Below are 19692 nucleotides of genomic sequence, written 5' to 3'. Positions count from 1 at the left end.
AAAGACGTATCAACAGCAGCGGGAAAGGGAAGGAAAGAAAGAAATGATGAAGAGAAAATGGCAAAGGATACTTGTATTCAGTCAGTTAAGAAGGGAGAAACTGGTAGGGAAAAAAGAGCACAATATGGAGGAAAAATAAAAAAAGGAGTGGACAAAAAAAAATAAAATAGATTGAATAGGGAGAAAAAAACCAGGAATAGAAAAAGGGTTCAAGTCTTACTGAACATGTGCTTCTGGGACTCTAGGGTACCTGGGTGCCACTCTAAGCCCAGTGAGATCATACAAGGTCCTACTGAAGCCATCACTAAGTCTTTAAGTGAGGCTTTAAATGACTGATCATCAGACTAATACCTGCCGCTGAAGGCCCCACTTCCATTTCTGACAGCTCACTAAGATCGCTCACTCACCAGGTCGCTGACAAGCGGCAGTGGCTTCTTTCTGCGTAGATCCGGCATGCTGTCAATGCCATAGAGCCCTCCAGCTGGCCTGAGGAGAGAAGAAAATATGTCAGGACCTTTAGTCTCCCCTTGAGTTACTGGCAGGTTCAATGTTCCATTCTCCTTGCTCATCCTCTCCCCAAAGAAGGATGAACTGACCCTCATCATGGGCCTTTAAGAGGAGAAAGGAGGACAGAAAGTGAGGGAAATAAAGCCATGGGATGACAAACAATGGAATCTGCTCTCAGTCTCCTTCTAAGGTGTTAGCCAAGGACTGAAAGCTCTTTTATCACACTATGCCAGTCCAAGGTACCTTTGTTTATTTGAAGACCCCTGTGCTCCAGGTGGGAATTGATGCTTAAGATGGCTTCTCCCTACACTCAGGCCAGAGACACTGATGCCTAAAGTTAAGTCTTTCTGGACCTGTGCTAGAATAGAGCCCAGGAATAGCTCTACAGAAGAGGTGCTGCCTAGTTGAGCAAGACTGACAAACAAGAACATGTAGAAGCAGACCGTCTCCATCCTGAGGAAGAGTCCCCAGTTCTGTCTATCCAAGCCTCCTGAAGAAAAAAGAGTCTCTGGAAAGGGGAGCCTGCATAATCAAATGGAAGCAGGAGAAGTAGATGAACTTCCCGACCCAGGAATCGAACCCAGGTCTCCTGCATTGCAGGCAGACGCTTTACCGTCTGAGCCACCAGGGAAGCCCTTTAGAGGGGAAAAAGACCATTTAAGAAGGAAACAGCAAAGTGACTCAGAGTGTGGCCTAGCCCTATGGTCACATCAACAGAAACCAGGGAAAAAAAATATAGCTAGAGCAACTGAAAGTGAAGTGAAAGTGTCAGTCACCCAGTCATGTCCAACTCTTTGCAGCCCCATGGACTATAGCCCGCCAGGCTCCTCTGTCCATGAGATTCTCCAGGCAAGGTTATTGGAATGGGTTGCCATGCTCTTCTCCAGGGGATCTTCCCCAAACAGGGATCAAATCCAGGTCTCCTGCACTGAAGGCGGATTCTTTACCATCAGTGTCACTGGGGAAGCCTATGAGCAACTTGAGATTTCTAAAATTCTTACACTTTTTTAATACTTATTAACTTTGCTGTTCTTTGCCTCTTATTCCATATAACAATGCACAATAAAAATACAGAGAATTTCCTAAAAAGAACATCATTCTTACATTAAGATAATCTGGATTTTATCCCCAACTCTTCTACTAATTCACTACATAGCCTCTGCCAAAATTCCTTCCTCCTCTCTGGATGTTGGTGTCACTTCCATAAAATGAGAGGAACTATAAAATCCTCTCTGACCTTTTGGAAACTATCCTTCTGAGCTTCAATTAAATTAACTCAGGTATTTGGTTTTCATGTAAGCAATGAGGCGGGGAAAGAAGGGTGGCTGGGTTGTACACCATAGCTGGTGTGAAAAGAGAAATATCACAGAAGAATAAGTACATACTGCTAGCTATATGGGCAAAAAATGGAGCCACAAATTAGGTCAAGGTTAGGAGTTGGAGCAGGCAACCCTATATGCTGATTTTTAATCATCTAGCTTCCTGAATATGGGCAGTGAGCTTTGTTCTCAATGAGACCACCACACCTATGAAAGTTTGAAACTTGTGACAGTTTCTAAGGACTAAGCTGAAGGAAGGGAAAGATGACAACAGGGAGACATTTAGAAAATCCCTGCATGGCTCCATTTAAAAATAGCCTGGTTATGTTGCGTTGGTATGTATTAAGTTTAAAATTATTTGAAGAAAAATGCTAAAGCCCTGAAGAAGGGCTGTTGAAGAAGCAACTGATGCCACAAGTTTGTGGCTAATTCTGAAAACTATAAAATGTATACCTTAAGCCAAGAAGTATCTTTTTTTGGCAACACAAATGAGCTTTTGACAAAAGAAGAGTGGCTCATTCACATGATTAACTCTTGCTATAAAAAAGACATAGCAAGAAAAAGAGGCATTTAAAAATATAGTTGATAACTTTCCGATCTAATCTTTTTTCTTCCCTGGTGATGAGGAAGAGGAGGCAGCCACGGAGAATTTTGATGCCAGGACTTTGAGGGGCAAGGAGAGAAGGAAGAGCCTAGTGGTCTTGAGAACTGTATGTGGAGGACAGAGGTGGCACGGGCACTTAAACACTTTCCTCTCTTAATAACAGTAAGTCGTAGCAGTTGAACAATTTAAAATGATTCTCCGGTGCAATCACATGGGTCTGAAACTCCCAGACAAGAAACAGACAGAACACACAGAGCTCATAAAGGATGCTACTTATGTCTTCACTATAGTAGAACGGAGTAAGGGAATGACTCACAACAGCTGAGGCCAGCAGCAAGCTAAGCAGTTACACTATCAACAGTGGAATAGAAGGAAACCAGCTCTAAGTGCAGGTATTTTTCTAGTTTTCTCATCCTTATACATAAAAGGCATACCACCACTATGATGCAATACAGCAGAAATTCCAGAAGTAAGGATGGGGAGCCCCAAAGTTCCCTCCCCTGCTTCAGGGAAACCATTCTGCAAAGCTTTCTCTTCCATCTCTGGGGAATCAGTCTGTAGAGTCCTCTCCTCTGCCCAGGAGAAACAACTGTCTCGACAGTGGAACCTCTTCCTTCTCTAGAATCCAGCTGATGAAGCTGTTTCTCCTGCTTCCCAAGGGAAAAGCTAAAGCAGCATACGAGACTCTGTAAGATTCACAGAAACCCTGAAGTGCCACACTTACCCTTCTGGAAGCCACTGGGGCAAAGTGGGATCACCATCATCTGGAATCTTTAAAGAGAGAAAGAGAGAGAAGTTAGCTCCTGGGAAAGATGGGAGAATGCCATATTTCTTCAGTCAGGCAGTGAGCAGTAAAGTAGGAAGCTCAGAGCAGCATAGGTCACATATACCATGTGGTAACATAGCTGACTTGAGGTGTAAGCCAGTTCCCTGATCAGCCAGGGCCACAAGCAGGCAGCTGAAGTGAGTGGTGCTTCATCTCCCTTCTCCCCAGTGAACACGGAGGATATAAGCTAACAGAGAACCCAGGACTAGGATCCACTGGGAGTGTGAGAGCTGCCAGAATGTAGAGCCCCCTCACACATCCACTGGTATAGAACAGGAAGCATGGGCCAAGAGAGGGCCCATGTAGGCTTCCAGGCCTCACTAAAGCAAAAGGACAACTTCATATAGAATCCAGTCTTCCAGCTATATTCTTGAGTTCTGTTGGCTGCCCTAGAGTCAGACCTGGTCTTTCTGGATTCCTGTCTCATCTTGTGATTTGACTTGGCCTAGGGTCCTTGAAGCTATAACTCATTGACACTGAGTATGCTCTACATTTGATAAACTCGATATAACAAAAGAATCCAGGGCAGATTAGATACTTGGATTACCATTCTTGTGAATTTTATGAACTCTACAATAAGAAGCTGAAAACTGAAGCACCAAATAATTCAAGCAAGGAACTACTGGAACACACTTTTTAAAGCTTTTTGTAAAAAAAAAAAAAAAAAAAAAAATCCAAAGCAAATCCTTCAGGCAGAGTACAGAGAGTTCCAAAGCTGCCAGGGCTCTCAGAGGACCAATGGCACCTGCTATTTAGGCGCAACAGACAGTACTAGTGGGTCTGGGGCTTTCTGTTCCTCCTTGTTCCCTCCACCCCCAGTGACTTTCCTGACTCCTGGGATCTAGATTCCAGCTAGCCATCCTGAGCAAAGGAGCTCCAGATCAAGGGAGGCAGAGGTAGCTGTTAGGCTCTGGACAGGGGGTAAAGTTTTGGGAGGGCTAAAGATAGGAGGAGTTATAGACAAAATGAGGCAAGAGAGTGAAAAAGAGAGGTAGGACAAGCTAATCGGTGATGTAAAAGTGGGTAAGAGTGACCCTGGACCAGCAGGAAGCTCAAGATGCACTTTGGATTTAAGATCCTTTTCAGGTTGCCTGTGTACTAATCAAGCCTATCTGCCTACTGCCTGAGGCCCTTCATGACCACACTTTGCTGCTTCTGCCTCCTACCCTGGTTCTATGAGTGGGATGAAATGGTAGAGGGAGGGCCAGGCGCAAAAGGCAGTGAGAAGGTTGAATCAAGTCTCCTAAGGTTCCTGTGAGGGGCAGCCCACCCCTAAATCCCCAGATCCCACCAACCAACTTATCCTCCCTTTAGAAACAGTCACTGCACTCAGCAGATTTTTACTTCCTACCTAGAATTAGGTGGTTGCCAGAAGCCACTGGGCTTAAGGAAACAAAATCACAAAACATCTTTGGCAGCCAGGGTTCACAGGCTCAGATCATACACATTTCCTGTGCTTAGAGGGGGCAGTGGGTCTGCAGAAGCCTGAAGACACAGTGCAGAGCATGCACACACAGGGCACAGAAGGAGGGCTAGGAGAATGAGAGCAGGTCTCAGCAAAGTACCTATAGGAGGTACATTCATAGACACATCTTGCACCTGAAGAACCACAGGTGAGCACGGATCCTGCACCCAGAGATACAGAGCATGCGCACACACCCATTTGGGGGAGGACTCGGTGTTCACCAGGGCTCAAATCACTGGCAAAGCGCACCCTTACCATCTTGAGGAACCAGTGCTTGTAGGCACAGAGCTTTAGTACACCACACATTCTCATGGTGTGGGGAAACCACACCACAGGTCTGCAGACCCTTGTGCTCACAGAGAGGCCAGGAAGCCTGCCCACAAGCACAAAGGACTTTCACATTTAGGCCCCAAGCAAGAGGCACAAAAAGCCTACAGAAACTCCTGCTCTCAAATACAAAGTGTGTATGCATGCTGGGCTCAGCAAGGGTTTACAGCATATGCCAGTCGGCAGCCACAAGTAGAAAATGGACACACACTGTGCAAAGTAGGAAAAGAGGAAGGCAGTCAGTACCTGGGGGAGTCAAACTGAGCACAGGGGTAAGCACACACATGCTACACTGAATGTGTGCCATGCAGGCACACACATCCTCACAAGGCTCCACGGGTGTCTGCAGGAGCACACACAGGCATGGAGCATGCACACAAACTGCTGTCAGGACAAACACACCGGCTGCATGAGCCACAGCTCATAAGCACGCATGCGTGCACACACACACATACACACACTGTACTCAGCAGGGAGGGGAGAGAACCAACAACAAAGGGGCCTCAAAGGGCCAGAGCACAACCTGAAGGGCTCCTCGCTTTCCTTCTGCAAGGAGAGAAAGAGCAGGAAAAAAAAGGGCAGAAAGGTTAGTAGATTCATCCTAAACCAGGTAGAGCTAACCTCATGGGACATGGAGGAGAGCTCAGAGAAGTCCTCTGACAACTGGGCAGTTCACAGAGCCTGGTTCCCGGAATCCTCACCTGTATTCGCTGCCCCTGCCTTTTAGTTTAGAACAGGTTTGGCTACAAAAACCGAAGGACCAAGTCGGCCTGGGAATTTCAGCCACCCTTTCCACCGTTTCCAAAGTGGTCTGCATGCAGGGTCAGGGCCACCAGGGCCACAAGGCCAGCTGTTACCAAGGGCCACTCCCACAGGCCGTCTGAACTGACTGAACACAGAGCAGGTTCCTTCCTCAGATGAGCTACACGAGCTCATCTGAATCTGGGCTAAGTCTGTGAACCCCAAAGGCTGGGTAGCTGAGCCCTCTCCCTTTTCTAACACAGGCTGGCTACATGTTTTGCCCCACAAGCCTCGGCCTGTTTTCCCAGAGCCTATGTTAAGTTAGGCCAAGTTAGGGCCTGGAAGTAAGGCCAGGGCCTGGATGCTCAGTGGCCATAAATTTGGAGGCACCAAGTCCTTATCAAGTCACTGTGACTTAAGTCATTATGATCTGAACGATAAAACCATGGTTGCAATCCCAGGTTTGATTATTTACCAAACTTAGAACAATATGTCAAAACAAACTGACACTTCCAGAAGGACCCAAGCAAACCACAGGAGAGGAAGAATAAAGTCCAGAAATTACTCCTTTCCTATTTGGCAGACACTACATAGCCTTCTAGGCCACACTTGCTTGACAGAGGCTTCCTTCTCTAAGCAAAGTCCATTATCTGGGCCCATTAGCCCCTCTTTTCTTTTTTTTCCCATCCCTTTGAATAAAGAATCACTGATGTTACAAAACAAGTAGAAGGGAGAGTCATGGTAACTAATAAGTTCTCAATTTTTCAAGCTATGTCTGATTACCTAATGGGTCACCTGACTTGACAGAAGAGATTCAGGAATAGGAATCTTCCAAAACAGTGCAGAAAAGTGGGTGAGATTAAAAAAACATTTCTGGGAGAGGGAACTGTCTCTTCTACTACATCTACTCCCTACTTCCTGGGAACACTCTGTTCCCTTTGAAAAAGAAAGCTCGGCAACAAACTGACCCCGTGATTCAAGTTGAAAAGGTTTCTCTCTTCCTCCACTATCTTAAATATATTGTACACATCATGTCAAAGTTACTTCAGTTGTGTCCTTCTATTCTTCCCAGAGTTCCCCAAGATGCCTAAAGAAGAAAAGTTAATATATTGTCATGACCTGGCCTCTTGCACTGACTGGGTGAACTCAGACTTATTCTTAAAAATTTAGATCAAATATTAATGTCTCTGAAACTTTATCTGCTTTCCTCTCAAAAACAGAATTAGGTGCTTCTCTACTATGTGTCCCTGGTACCCACACTTTTGTGTACACACTTCTATGACAGTTTGTTGTCAGTATGTTTCATTGTTAATTGTCTGTATAAAAGTCTCTCTTTACATATTGTGAATTTCTTGAGAGGAAGAATTATATATATATATTTTATTTCACCTTTGTAGTCTGAGAGTTTAGCACATCTGGCGTTTTTATGTAGTAAAAGGAACTTGAAATTTCAGAACTTAGAAAACAACAGCCTTCTAAGGACATGTGTCTTGCCTAAGAGAAAAGATGGGCCTCTTAGCCTGTACCATTTTTCAGACCCCAAAACTGTTGTACTAGTCCTTTCAGTTTGTCCCAACCACTGGCCAAACATTTTCTTATTAATAACTTAAAAACATCTTTTCTTGTTAGGAATCAAACACTTTGTGCCTCCTAACTTCTTAAAATGCCTTAGGATTTTTCCACTCAGATTTAGTTTTCCGTTTAAGTGATACGTGTCTATATAACAGCTGCTTTGCAGGAAAATTCCTGATCCCTAAGAATAATCTCACTCTTCCAGACAGTCCATCTGATAAGGAAGAGACACACTTCCTCACTGTTAAAACAATCTTAACTCCATTACTTAGGAGTCAAAGATTTGAGGCACTCAACTTATCTGAGCCTGCATTTCCTTATCTTTAAAAAGAAGATAAGACTAGCAATTGCCCAGAGTTATTGTGAGGATTCATTTCTTTTTAAAAATTTTTATTTATTTTTAATTGGAGGATAATTGCTTTACAACATTGTGCTGGTTTCTGTCATACACCAGCGTGAATCAGCCATAAGTATATATGTCCCCTCACTCTTGGACCTCCCTCCTACCTCATCCCATCCCTCTAGGCTGTCTCAGAGCACCAGGTTGAGCTCCCTGTGTTATACAACAACTTCTCATTAGCTATCTGTTTTACACATGGTAATGTATGTATGCCAATGCTACTTTCTCAATCCATGCCACCCTCTCCTTTCCCTGCTGTGGCCACAGGTCTGTTCTCTGTGTTTGAGCCTCTATTCCTGCCCTGCAAATAAGTTCATCAGTACCATTTTCCTAGAGTCCATGCTGCTAAGCTGCTAAGTCACTTCAGTCATGTCCAACTCTGTGTGACCCCATAGACAGGCTTCCCCGTCCCTGGGATTCTCCAGGCAAGAACACTGGAGTGGGTTGCCATTTCCTTCTCCAATGCATGAAAGTGAAAAGTGAAAGTGAAATCACTCAGTCGTGTCCGACCCTTAGTGACCCCGTGGACTGCAGCCTACCAGGCTCCTCCATCCATGGGATTTTCCAGGCAAGAGTACTGGAGTAGGGTGCCATTGCCTTCTCCGTCTAGAGTCCATATATAAGCATTAATACATAGATATTTGTTTTCCTCTTTCTGACTTACTTTACTCTGTGTAACAGGCTCTGTTATAGGTTCATCCACCTCACCAGAACGGACTCAAATGTGTTCCTTTTATGGCTGAGTAATATTTCATTGTATATATGTACCACAACTTCCATTCCTAAAATACTCACTGAGAACCTACTTCACATTAGGTGCTGTTCTCATGGTTCTAGGGCAGTGAATTGTGATCTTAAGAAGCGTCTATTCTAGTAGGAGGAACAGACAATTAATAATGATGGTGAAGATGATGACAGCTGCGACCACCAAGTGAACACAGTACTTATCTGGCATTTTATTTGAGTAAGCTCATTTACTTCTCACAACAACTCTACTGAGTAAATACTGTTATAATCTCCATTTTTCTTTTGATTAAAATGAAGATCACAGAGATGTTCAGAAACTTGCCTGAAGTCACAGCAAGTGGCAAAGTCAAAATTCGAAACAGGTACTTTGGTTCCAGAATCTGGAACTATGTATACTGTAATCTGATGGGAAGAGCTGACTCACCGGAAAAGACTCAAGCTGGGAGGGATTGTGGGCAGGAGAAGGGGATGACAGAGGAGGAGATGGCTGGGTGGCATCACTGACTCAGTGGAATGAGTTTGAGTGAACTCCAGGAGTTGGTGATGGACAGGGAGGCCTGGTGTGCTGCAGCTCATGGGGTCACAAAGAGTCGGACACGACTGAGCGACTGAACTGATCACAGATGATAGGGACTTAGCTGAAAAATCCAGGTAAGGGGAAAAGATATTGTCCCTAGTGGTGATGTTATGCTATGAAAAGTTCATAAATGATTGTCAGGAGGCCTCATTGCTAAAAGAACATCTAAGCAGAGATATGAAGAAAAATGAGTAAAGAAGCTATTCAGAGTGCAAAGAGAAAAGCATTCCAGTCAGAACATACAGCAAGTGTAAAGTCTGAGGTGACAGCATAGCTGGTGTGAAGGAACAAGTCTGCCTTAGAGGATCATTTCAAATAGGACCCTCCTAAGCACTTTGGCTTTCATTCTGAGTGAGACAGAAAAAATCACCAGAAGGTTCTGAACAGAGAAGTGATATGATCTGACTTGTCTTTTATGCGGATTACTATGGCTGGGGAGAATAGACTGCAGACGGACAGGGGCAGAAGCCAGGAGATCAGCAAGACTACCACTATCATCTAGACGACAGAAAATGGTGACTGATATTGAGATGTTAGTGCTAAGGTTTGGAATATGTTTGAAAGGCAAAGCAGGTGGAATTTAATAACTGACTGGATACGGCTTATAAAAGAAACAGAAGTCAAGATTGACTCTATGGGGACTTCCCTGGTGATGCAGTGTTTAAGACTTCATGCTCCCAATGCAGGGGGCCCAGGGTCAATCCCTGGTCAGGGAACTAGATCCCACATGCCGCAACTAAGACCCAGCACAGCCAAAAACAAACAAGCAAATAAAAAACAAAACAATGTGGGGTTTTTTTAAAAAAAGAATGACTTTATGGATTTGGGTCTGAGCAGCTAGCTGCAAGAATGGAGTTGCCATTTACTGGTAAGGAAGACTATAGGGAAAGTAGGTTTGGCAGGGTTTACCATATATTCAGATTGAATATGTCTAATCTGAGATGTCTATTCACACGGAAATGTGGGTGTTAAGTATATGTGGAATCTGGTATTCCTAGAAGATATCTGGGCCAGATATCAATCTGGGAATGCTTATGAAAATCATGAGACTGAAAGAGATTATCTAGGAAGTGAGTATAAATAAAAAATAGTGGTCAGGATTGAATTGGGAGGTACTACAAGGGTGGGAAGATAAGGCGGGAGTAGCAAAAATGACTCCAGAAGAAACAGTCAATAATGCTGGAGGAGATACAAGACAGAGAGGTATTCTGGAAGCCAAGTGAAGAAAGTATTTCAAAAAGAAGGAATCTAGGGACTACCCTAGTGGCCCAGTGGTTAAGACTGCAATTCCATTATACAGGATGTAAGTTCGATCTCCAGGTCGGAATCCCACATCACACATGTCCAAAAAAAAAAAAAGGAAAGAAAGAAATTGAGGCATAAAAATAGACTAAAGATTAATGGACTAGAACTGGTAGTCCAGAAGTAAACTCCTACATTTATGGCCAGTTGATTTTGACCATTCAACAGATAAAGAATATTATTTTTCATAAATGGTGCTGAGATAACTAGACATACACATTCTCAAGAAGGAAGCTGGACCCCTGTCTCACACCATTCAAAAAAATTAACTCAAAATGAATCACAGACCTAAATATAAGCACTAAATAAAACTATGAAACATTTAGGGAAAAAAAGTAGGAGTAAATTTTTGTGACCTTGGATTAGACAATGGTTTAGCTATAAAACCAAAAGCAAAATCAACACGAGAATAGATAAATAGAACTCATTCAAAATTTAAAACTTTTGTGCTCTGATACCCATATTACGATGGCAAACCAAACAAAGCCAACCAGGAAATAACAAATGTTATTTAGCAAGGATGTCAAAAAACTAGAACCTATGTGCACTATTGTTAGGAATGTGCAATGACAGCTGCTGTAGAAAACAACACAGCAATGCCTCAAAAAAAAATCAGGATTACCATATGATCCAACAATGCCACTCCTCGTATATACCCAAAAGAAAGGAAAGCAAGAACTTCAACAGATATTTGTACCCCCCTATTTATAGCAGCATTATTCACAATTGCCAAAACGTAGAAGAAACCCAAGTGTCCACTGATGGATGAATGGAATAAACAAATGTAGTATATATACATACAATGGAATGTCATTCACCCTTAGAAAGGCAGGAAATTCTGATATATGCTACAACATGGTGAACTTCAAAGACATTATGTCAAGTGAAATGAGCCAGGCAAAAAAGAACAAATATTGTGCAAATACACTTATATGAGGTACCTGGAGCAGTCAAATTTAGAGAGACAGAAAGTACAATGGCGACTGCCAATGGCTGAGGGGAGGAGAGAACAGGGAGTTAATTTAACAGGTACAGAGTTTCAGCTAGGGAAAACGGAAAAAGTTCTGGGGATTAGATGGTGGTGATGACCACATGGGATGGTCATGTGAATGAATTTTAAATGGCTAAAATGTTAAATTTTATATTTTTTATATTACAATAATTTGTTTGAAAAATAAAACATTTATGTTTCAAAGCACACCATAAAGAAAGTAAAAAGACAACCAACAAATTGGGGGAAAATATTTACAAATTATCTGGACCTATGTCCTTATGTCATTATTATCTGGACCCTTATGATTATACAGTGGAAGTAACAAATCGATTCAAGGGATTAAATCTGATTGACAGAGTGCCTGAAGAACTAGGGACGGAGGTTCGTGACTCTGTATAGGAGGCAGGGATCAAGACCATCCATTCCCAAGAAAAAGAAATGCAAAAAGGCAAAATGGTTGTCTGAAAAGGCCTTACAAATAGCTGTGAAAAGAAGAGAAGTGAAAGGCAAAGGAGAAAAGGAAAGATATACCCATTTGAATGCAGAGTTCCAAAGAATAGCAACGAGAGATAAGAAAGCCTTCCTCAGCGATCAATGCAAAGAAATAGAGGACAACAACAGAATGGGAAAGACTAGAGATCTTTTCAAGAAAATTTGAGATACCGAGGGAACATCTCTTGCAAAGATGGACACAATAAAGGACAGAAATGGTATGGACCTAACAGAAGCAGAAGATATTAAGAGGTGGCAAGAATACACAAAGAACTATACCAAAAAGATCTTCACAACCTAGATAACCGTGACAGTGTGATCACTCACCTAGAGCCAGACATCCTGGAATGCGAAGTCAAATGGGCTTTAGGAAGCATCACTATGAACAAAGCTAGTGGAGGTGATGGCATTTCAGTTGAGCTATTTCAAATCCTAAAAGATGCTGCTGTGAAAGTGCTGCACTCAATATGCCAGCAAATTTAGAAAATTCAGCAGTGGCCACAGGACTAGAAAAGGTCAGTTTTCATTGCAATCCCAAAGAATGTTAAACTACTGCACAACTGTACTCATTTCATGTGCAAGCAAGGTAATGCTCAAAATTCTCCAAGCCAGGCTTCAACAGTACATGCAGTGAGAACTTCCAGATGTTCAAGCTGGATTTAGAAAAGGCAGAGGAAACAGATCAAATTGCCAACATCTGTTGGATTATCGAAAAAGCAAGAGAGTTCCAGAAAAACATCTACTTTTGCTTTATTGACTATATCAAAGCCTTTGACTGTGTAGATCATGACAAACTGTGGAAAATTGTTTAAGAAATGGGAATACCAGACCACCTGACCTGCCTGCCAAGAAATCTGTATGCAGGTCAAGAAGCAACAGTTAGAACTGGACATGGAACAACAGACTGGTTCCAAGTCGGGAAAGGAGTATGTCAAGGCTGTATATTGTCACCCTGCTTATTTAACTTATATGCAGAGTACATCATGCAAAATGCCGGGCTGGAGGAAGCACAACCTGGAATCAAGATTGCTGGGAGAAATATCAATAACCTCAGATACACCTCAGGTACACAGATGACACCACTCTACGGCAGAAAGTGAAGGGGGACTAAAGAGCCTCTTGATGAAAGTGAAAGAGGAGAGTGAAAAAACTGGCCTAAAATTCAACATTCAAAAAACTAAGATCATCCGGTCCCATCACTCCTTGGCAAATAGATGGAGCAACAAGGCAAACAGTGACAGACTTTATTTTTTTTGGCTCCAAAATCACTGCAGATGGTGACTGCAGCCATGAAATTAAAAGATGCTTGCTCCTTGGAAGAAAAGCCATGACCAACATAGACAGCACATTAAAAAGCAGAGACATTACTTTGCCAACAAAGGTCTGTCTAGTCAAAGCTATAGTTTTTCCACTAGTCATGTATGGATGTTAGAGCTGGACTATAAGGAAAGCTGAGGGCCAAAGAATTGATGCTTTTGAACTGTGGTGTTGGAGAAGACTCTTGAGAATCTCTTGGACTGAAAGGAGATCAAACCAGTCCATCCTAAAGGAGATCAGTCCCGAATATTCATTGAAAGAACTGATACTGAAGCTGAAACTCCAATACTTTGGCTACCTGATGTGAAGAACTGACTCATTGGAAAAGACTCTGATGCTGGGAAAGACTGAAGGCGGGAGGAAAGGGACGACAGAGGATGAGATGGTTGGATGGCATCAATGACTTAATGTACGAGTTTGAGCAAGCTCCAGGGGTTGGTGATAGACAGGGAAGCCTGGCATGCTGTAGTCCAGGGGGTCACAAAGAGTTGGACATGACTGAGCGACTGAACTGAACTGATGTCCAGAACATAAACAACTGTTACAACTCAACAGAAAAAGACAAACAACTCAATTTAAAAATGGATAAAGGATTTAAATAGACATTTCTTCAAAGAAAATATAAAAATGGCCAATAAGCATATGAAAAGATGTTTTAACATCATTAACCACTAGAGAAATGAAAATCAAAGCTAGAAGATACCAGTCACACTCGCTAGGATGGCTCTAGTAAAAACAGAATGGCTAGGATGTGGAGAAATTTGAACTTGCATACACTGCTGGCAGAAATCCAAAATGGTGCAACCACAGTGGTAAACAGTCTAGAAGTTCCAAAAATATGTGAAACAGTTACCATATGACCCAGTGTTCCATTTCTAGGTATATACACAAGAGAATCAGAATATATGTCCACACAAAAACAGCAACATTATTCATAATAGCCAAAAACGTGGTAAAAAAAAAAAAAAAGGCACAACAAAATGTCCATCAACTGATCAATGTATGAACAAAATGTACTATTTCCATATAATGGAATATTATTCAGCCACAAAAAGAAATGAAGCACCCATACGTGCTACAACATTGGTCAGTTTTGAAAACATTGGTCTGAGTAAGCTTAGACTGTAAAAGGTCCCAAGCAGAGCAGTGAAGAGAGCTTTTTCAAATCTTTCTTGTGGTAGCAGTCACTGTTGTATTGAATCAGTTTACCAGGTAGGCGTGGCTTCTCTCGTGGACTCTACAGCCAGAGAGTGTTGGCCAGAGGCCTGCCTGTGTGCTCATTTACCTTGCTCTACTGCTTGTGCTTTGATGAATGGTGCTGGAGTCAGGCTGGATCTAGCACTGAAGGGATGTTGCCACTGCCCGACAGCCTCTCTACCATCCCGCCTGTAGCCCACAGACCAGAGTGGATCTTAGAAAGCACCCAGAATTCTGGCTGGATCTCTTACTGGTGTTTCAGAACACTTCCTTCTCATTATTTCTGCTGCTGTCACAAGTTCCTGCATGGTGCAGTAGGATGTCAGCCCAGAAGAGAAACATTGCAACTTGAAGAACTGAGCCCCAGAGTTCTGGATCCTCAGGCTAACATTGACTCCCACCACAGAGTTGTTTCTACTGTTGCTGCAGTATTGGGTTGGCCAAAAAGTTCATTTGGATTTTTCTGTAACATGGTATGGAAAAAACCTGAATGACCTTTTTGGCCAATCCAATATAAAAATTTCTAAGTGCCCAGGAAGAAAGAAAAGGGGCTGCAAAGTTAAAGAAAGACCAAAACCCCTTCTATCTGAGGAATTATAGAAAGCTTCCTGGAGGAGGTTAAACTTTGGCTGTATGTTGAAGAACTGAGTAAATTTTCCTAGGTTGATGTGGCAAACATAACACCTCAAGCTAGAAGGAAGCATGTATATGTGATATGCTGAAAACAAAGTACAAGGTGAATTTGTGAGACAGAAGATTCCTCCCAGGTGGAGGACCGTGGGACAAGAGAAGATAAGCCTGGAAATGTAAACTAGAGACCAGGTGTAGTGGCCTTGAATGCCAAGTGAAGAAATTGAGACTTCTTGATAGGGTATAAAGAGTAGCTCTAGGGATATTTGAAAGGAACATGATTTTAATTTTTCAGTTTAGTTTTACAATGACATATTCATGATTCAAATTCTAAAAATTAGAAAAAAGTATATACAATAAAAAAGAATCTCATTTCTCTAGTTTTTTACCTAATACCTTTTCCCACGGGCAATCCTATAACCAGTTTCTTATGTATCTTAGTGGTTTTTTGTTTGGTTGGTTAACTGGGTTGTTGTTGTTGTTTTTTGGCCATGCCATGTGGCTTGCAAGATCTCAGTTCCCTGGCCAGGGACTGATCCTGGGTGACAGCAATGAAAGCCCAGAATCCTAACCACTAGGTCACTAGGGAACTCCTTTGTTAAATATTCTATACATATATACAAACACTATGCGTTTGTTTATGTATTCTTCATCTCTCCTTTTTATGCAAATGTATGGGCTTCCCTAGTGGCTCAGTGGTTTAAAAAAAAAAAAAAATCAGCCTGCTAATGCAGAAGACACGGGCTTGATTCCTGAGTCAGGGATTCCCCTGGAGTAGGAAATGGCAATCCACTCCATTATTCTTGCCTGGAGAATCCCATGGACAGAGGAGCCTGATAGTCCATGGGGTTGCAAGAGTCTGATACGACTTAGAGCCTAAACAACAACAAAGCATCTTATACATACTGTTCTGCACCTTGTTTTCTGAAATATGTCAATGTATCTTTCCATTTCAGCAAAGAGGTACCTCTTTCTTTTTACAGCTGCATGGTACTGCATTTCATTGTTTGGATGTCCCAGTAAGTTTTATTTAACCAGGCTTTCTTAAGAATATTTAGGTTGTTTTCAATTTTCACTATTAAAAACAATACCTCAGAAATAGCCTTGAACATATGTCCCTTCTACATGTGAAAATGTACCTGCAGGATATATTCTTGGAAGCAGTGCTAGGCCTCAAAGGGCATACACAATTCTGATGAATGTTGCCTTCCTCAAAGGTTATACCAATTTCCACTCCCATGCCACCAGCAATAGATGAGTACCTGTTCTCTCACATCTTTGCCAACACAGTATGTTTCATAATTTTAATCTTGCCTTAGAAAGATTAATCAGGTTATATGCATAAGAGGACAACCTCATTTACATTTAAAATTAGATGAATAAAGCATATGCTCTTTGGATAAATTTATTATAATTTTGATTGGGAGAGGTAATTTTAAAGCTACATGTCATCTCCATGCTGCCCAGAAAAGACTTTTCTCAATTCTTGTAGCCAAAAACCATTTCATTGTCTAAATGTTAGGTAAGCAGCCTTTAACTGGAGATGGGAGAAAGGGAATATGACCAGTGCGGAGCAGAGTCAGGCTCTTGGGCAGGGTCAGCGCTGCAAGAAGTTTCTGGACAGCTCCGAGTTAGAACTAAGGTTCTGTACTGTCAACTCCAGTACTGGGAAGGAGACAGGTCAGGATAAGGGAAATTCCCACAGTGGCCCACAAGGTGGAGAAGCCCCATCAGCTATTGGAGAAATGGCAATCTTATCTCAGCAAGAAGCTCATGGAGAATAATTTTAAATTGCAACACAGGATTGCATCAGCATCTTAGCGTCTATGAGAAACATGCCTCTTTCCCCCATTCCTGCCTCCTACCCCACACCTACTTTACACAAGGATAGCCTAAAGTTCTGCAGCTATAAACTATTTTTGCTCAAATGCTCTTCCTCTTTTGAAAAGGTACTTTCTAAAGCTCTTGCCAATAAACTGGGAGCTCCCTATGGACAAGAACTCTTTTTCTGTTGCTTTTCAATTCTGTCACTTCAATTCTCACAGGATCAACTTACAAATCTATACCCCAATAATTGAGACTGATTGAAGATGTGAACCTCCCCCATCATCTTGTGAAGCTCACCACCAAGTTGGATCTCATGCTGGCCTGAGGCAGGTCACACCCAGCCAGCTCCAAACCCATTCACCAGAGACGTGAAATACCTGGGTGCATGTCTTCTACTGAGAGATGGTCTGTCTTCTGTACTAGCTCATGTATAAGTTTTTTCTGCCTCAGTCTTTTCTCTCTTAGAACGTCTTTAAAATTGCTGATGCATCTGCTGAGGTAGATGGTCTCTGTGCACACTTGCTCTAGGCTTAGTCTGCCCTGTTTGGGAGATTCAGGCCTGGAACAGCTTTCACTTCCCAGACACGGAGCCAGAGCAAACCCTGGCGATGAATATGCAACAGGCAAGTTACTGGAAGCCAGAGAGGAGTTGCTGGGATCCTGAGAGGTCTGGTCTCCCTGGGCAGAGATGCCCACTCCACCAGACACCACGCTGAGTATGCTCTCACTCCCCTGACTCCCGGGGCTCCCTAGTGAGAAATCCTGAGCACCCTCTGAACTCACTGTGCCAAGAAGTCTATCACTGTTTTCGGACCGGGAGCCACTCTCAATACTTTCAAGGTCCTCAGGGGTGATAGACCCACTGTTCTCCAGCTTCTGAAACACTCCCTGCAAAGCTGAACGAAAGTGGTCAATTGCTCGGCCCAGTTTACTCGTGTAAAACTTGATCTCTACATCTTCATCCTCCTGCGAGCCACCCAGGCGAGAGGACTTTTCCAAGACATCTTTGAGGACCTGAGCGGAATGTTCCTCCTCCTCATTCAAGTCAATATGAACCAGGTCATTGAAAGTCTCGGGCCCAATGCTGATTTCCTCCATTAGGCTGTCACAGCTCAGAGTTGCAAACCTTCTGGACTTGTCTGTCAAGAGGTCCTCTAGCTGCTTTGAGCTCAGAATATCCAACCCAGCTTCACAGGCCAGGAGTTTGTCGTCTCTCTTCAGCAACCCAGACAGTGATAGGCAACTACCAGACTCACTTTTGTCACTGCAGTTGTTTTCTGTTTTTGCTGTTTTATATGCTTCAAGTCCTTGGTTACACTGTTTGAAAACCTGGGATTTCCCAGAATCCTCCTCTTTCGAGATTAACACTAGGGAAAGTTCCTCACATTGATGGAGGGTGGACAAAGAAGCCTCTCCTCCTGTCAATTCATTGCAGGAGCCCCTGAGAATCTGGGGGTTTCCTAATGTTCCTCTGACTTTACCCCATGGCTTAGACTCATTGCTTGGCTTTGCCAAATCATTCTTGGGTGGGAAGCAAAGGCCTTGCTCTTCAGGGGTCTGGGGTTCTCTGTGTTGATTCTGAGCCCTCATTTGATGTGCTCCTGTTATTGGTCCTCTGTCCCCTGTTTCCACCTGAAAAACTGGCTCATCCAGGTGTAAAGAATTCAAATTACGATGCTGGAGTTGTTGTTCCAAAGATGAGAGAGACTCCTTTGGGGGATTCTTAGAGCACAGTGGCTGGCTTGGTTCTTCTCTGGTGGTGATCCGGACCCCTAAACTCTGCAAGAGGATGGATTTCTGCAATATGAGGTCCCTATGCTCTAGATGGGCAAGCTTCACAACAGTAGGCCTGGGAGCTGGGGCTCTGCCAGCTCGGTAAGCCTCTTTAATGAACCTATTGCACTGCATGCCATTAACATACATGTGCTTGGCCAGGAAGTTGTGAGCCAGGTCCATGGTATTTTCCCCATCTTGCTCAGGAAGTCCATACAGATACAGAATGGCTTCCTCGCTGGGTCTGTCCACATGGGGCTCCTGGGCCTTTCCCCCAACACACCCTTTGGCCAGGGAACTGCTGCCCACATGCAAGCCTTCTATTTCACTCAGAACTGAATCTACACAGCTAGAGACCTCATCCACTGAACCTCGGACTTGGCTCAAGTGCTGCCGCAACTCAGCAATCTCAGTTTGGAGACGGCTGATGCCCTGCAGTTCTCTGATGATATAGTCCACTATGTCCCCCAAAGGTTCTTGCTGTTCATGGCGACACCCTTGGCCAAGGCCTCTGGACAAGAGGGGCTTGGCTTGATCCCTCTCTGAGGGCTCTGGACAGCTTGTGGTAATGCTGGCAGATGAGAGGTCCTGAGAGGCAGACCCTGAAACACAGGCTGTGGAGCCCAGAGGAAGCTGGCTGCTGGCCTGCTGCCCGAAGCTGCAACACTGGGCCAGGCCCCCATCTGTATCCCCACCAATGGCGGAGGCTACAGGCCCACAGTGAGGGGGCAGGAAGCTGTCCTCTGGCAAGGTTCCGGCAGGGCCTGAGGACTTGCTCTTGATGCCACACAGAGTCTCTGCCTTTTTATCTGGGGAAAGCCTGGAGGAGGATCCCAAGGTGACCATGATTTCTTCCTCTGACTCTTGCAACAATCGCTTCATTTTCTCCCTCAGGGTCTGAGGGATTCTCAAGCTTGTTCCTCTTGTTTCTGGTCAGGACGGTTAATAGAGATTGTGTTAGAAGGCAATATCCTGACCTGCTCTTTTCCGTCTATTTTTAGCAATTATTGATGGCTGATGCCTGGGGCTTGGCCCACAGTGATGCCTGGAATGGTCCCATGTGTGGTCTCAAACC

The 19692-nt window shown here is 43.5% G+C and overlaps 1 protein-coding gene across 4 annotated transcripts in view; it reads right to left on the bottom strand.

Moving 5' to 3' along the window:
* UNC13B (unc-13 homolog B) overlaps positions 1-19692 on the bottom strand; it is a 218576-nt gene that overhangs the window by 34634 nt on the left and 164250 nt on the right. For 2 of the 4 annotated variants that reach the window (XR_008199822.1, XM_052645020.1), the window contains exons 11-13: positions 5508-5594; positions 3155-3201; positions 408-486 (exon numbers count right to left, since the gene is read on the bottom strand). Coding sequence is in view for 3 of the 4 variants with exons in the window: in XM_052645020.1 (XP_052500980.1) it covers positions 408-486; positions 3155-3201; positions 5508-5594 (213 nt within the window). In the remaining variant the exon portion in view is untranslated. The remainder of the gene's footprint in view (positions 1-407; positions 487-3154; positions 3202-5507; positions 5595-19692) is intronic. The other 2 variants (XM_052645022.1, XM_052645023.1) reach the window with 1 other exon arrangement.

The sequence above is a fragment of the Budorcas taxicolor genome, chromosome 8 (genome assembly GCF_023091745.1).
Source record: "Budorcas taxicolor isolate Tak-1 chromosome 8, Takin1.1, whole genome shotgun sequence".
Taxonomy (NCBI): Eukaryota; Metazoa; Chordata; class Mammalia; order Artiodactyla; family Bovidae; genus Budorcas; species Budorcas taxicolor.
Note: the sequence above shows the minus strand (reverse complement) of the source record. Positions and strands in the feature narration are given on the sequence as shown.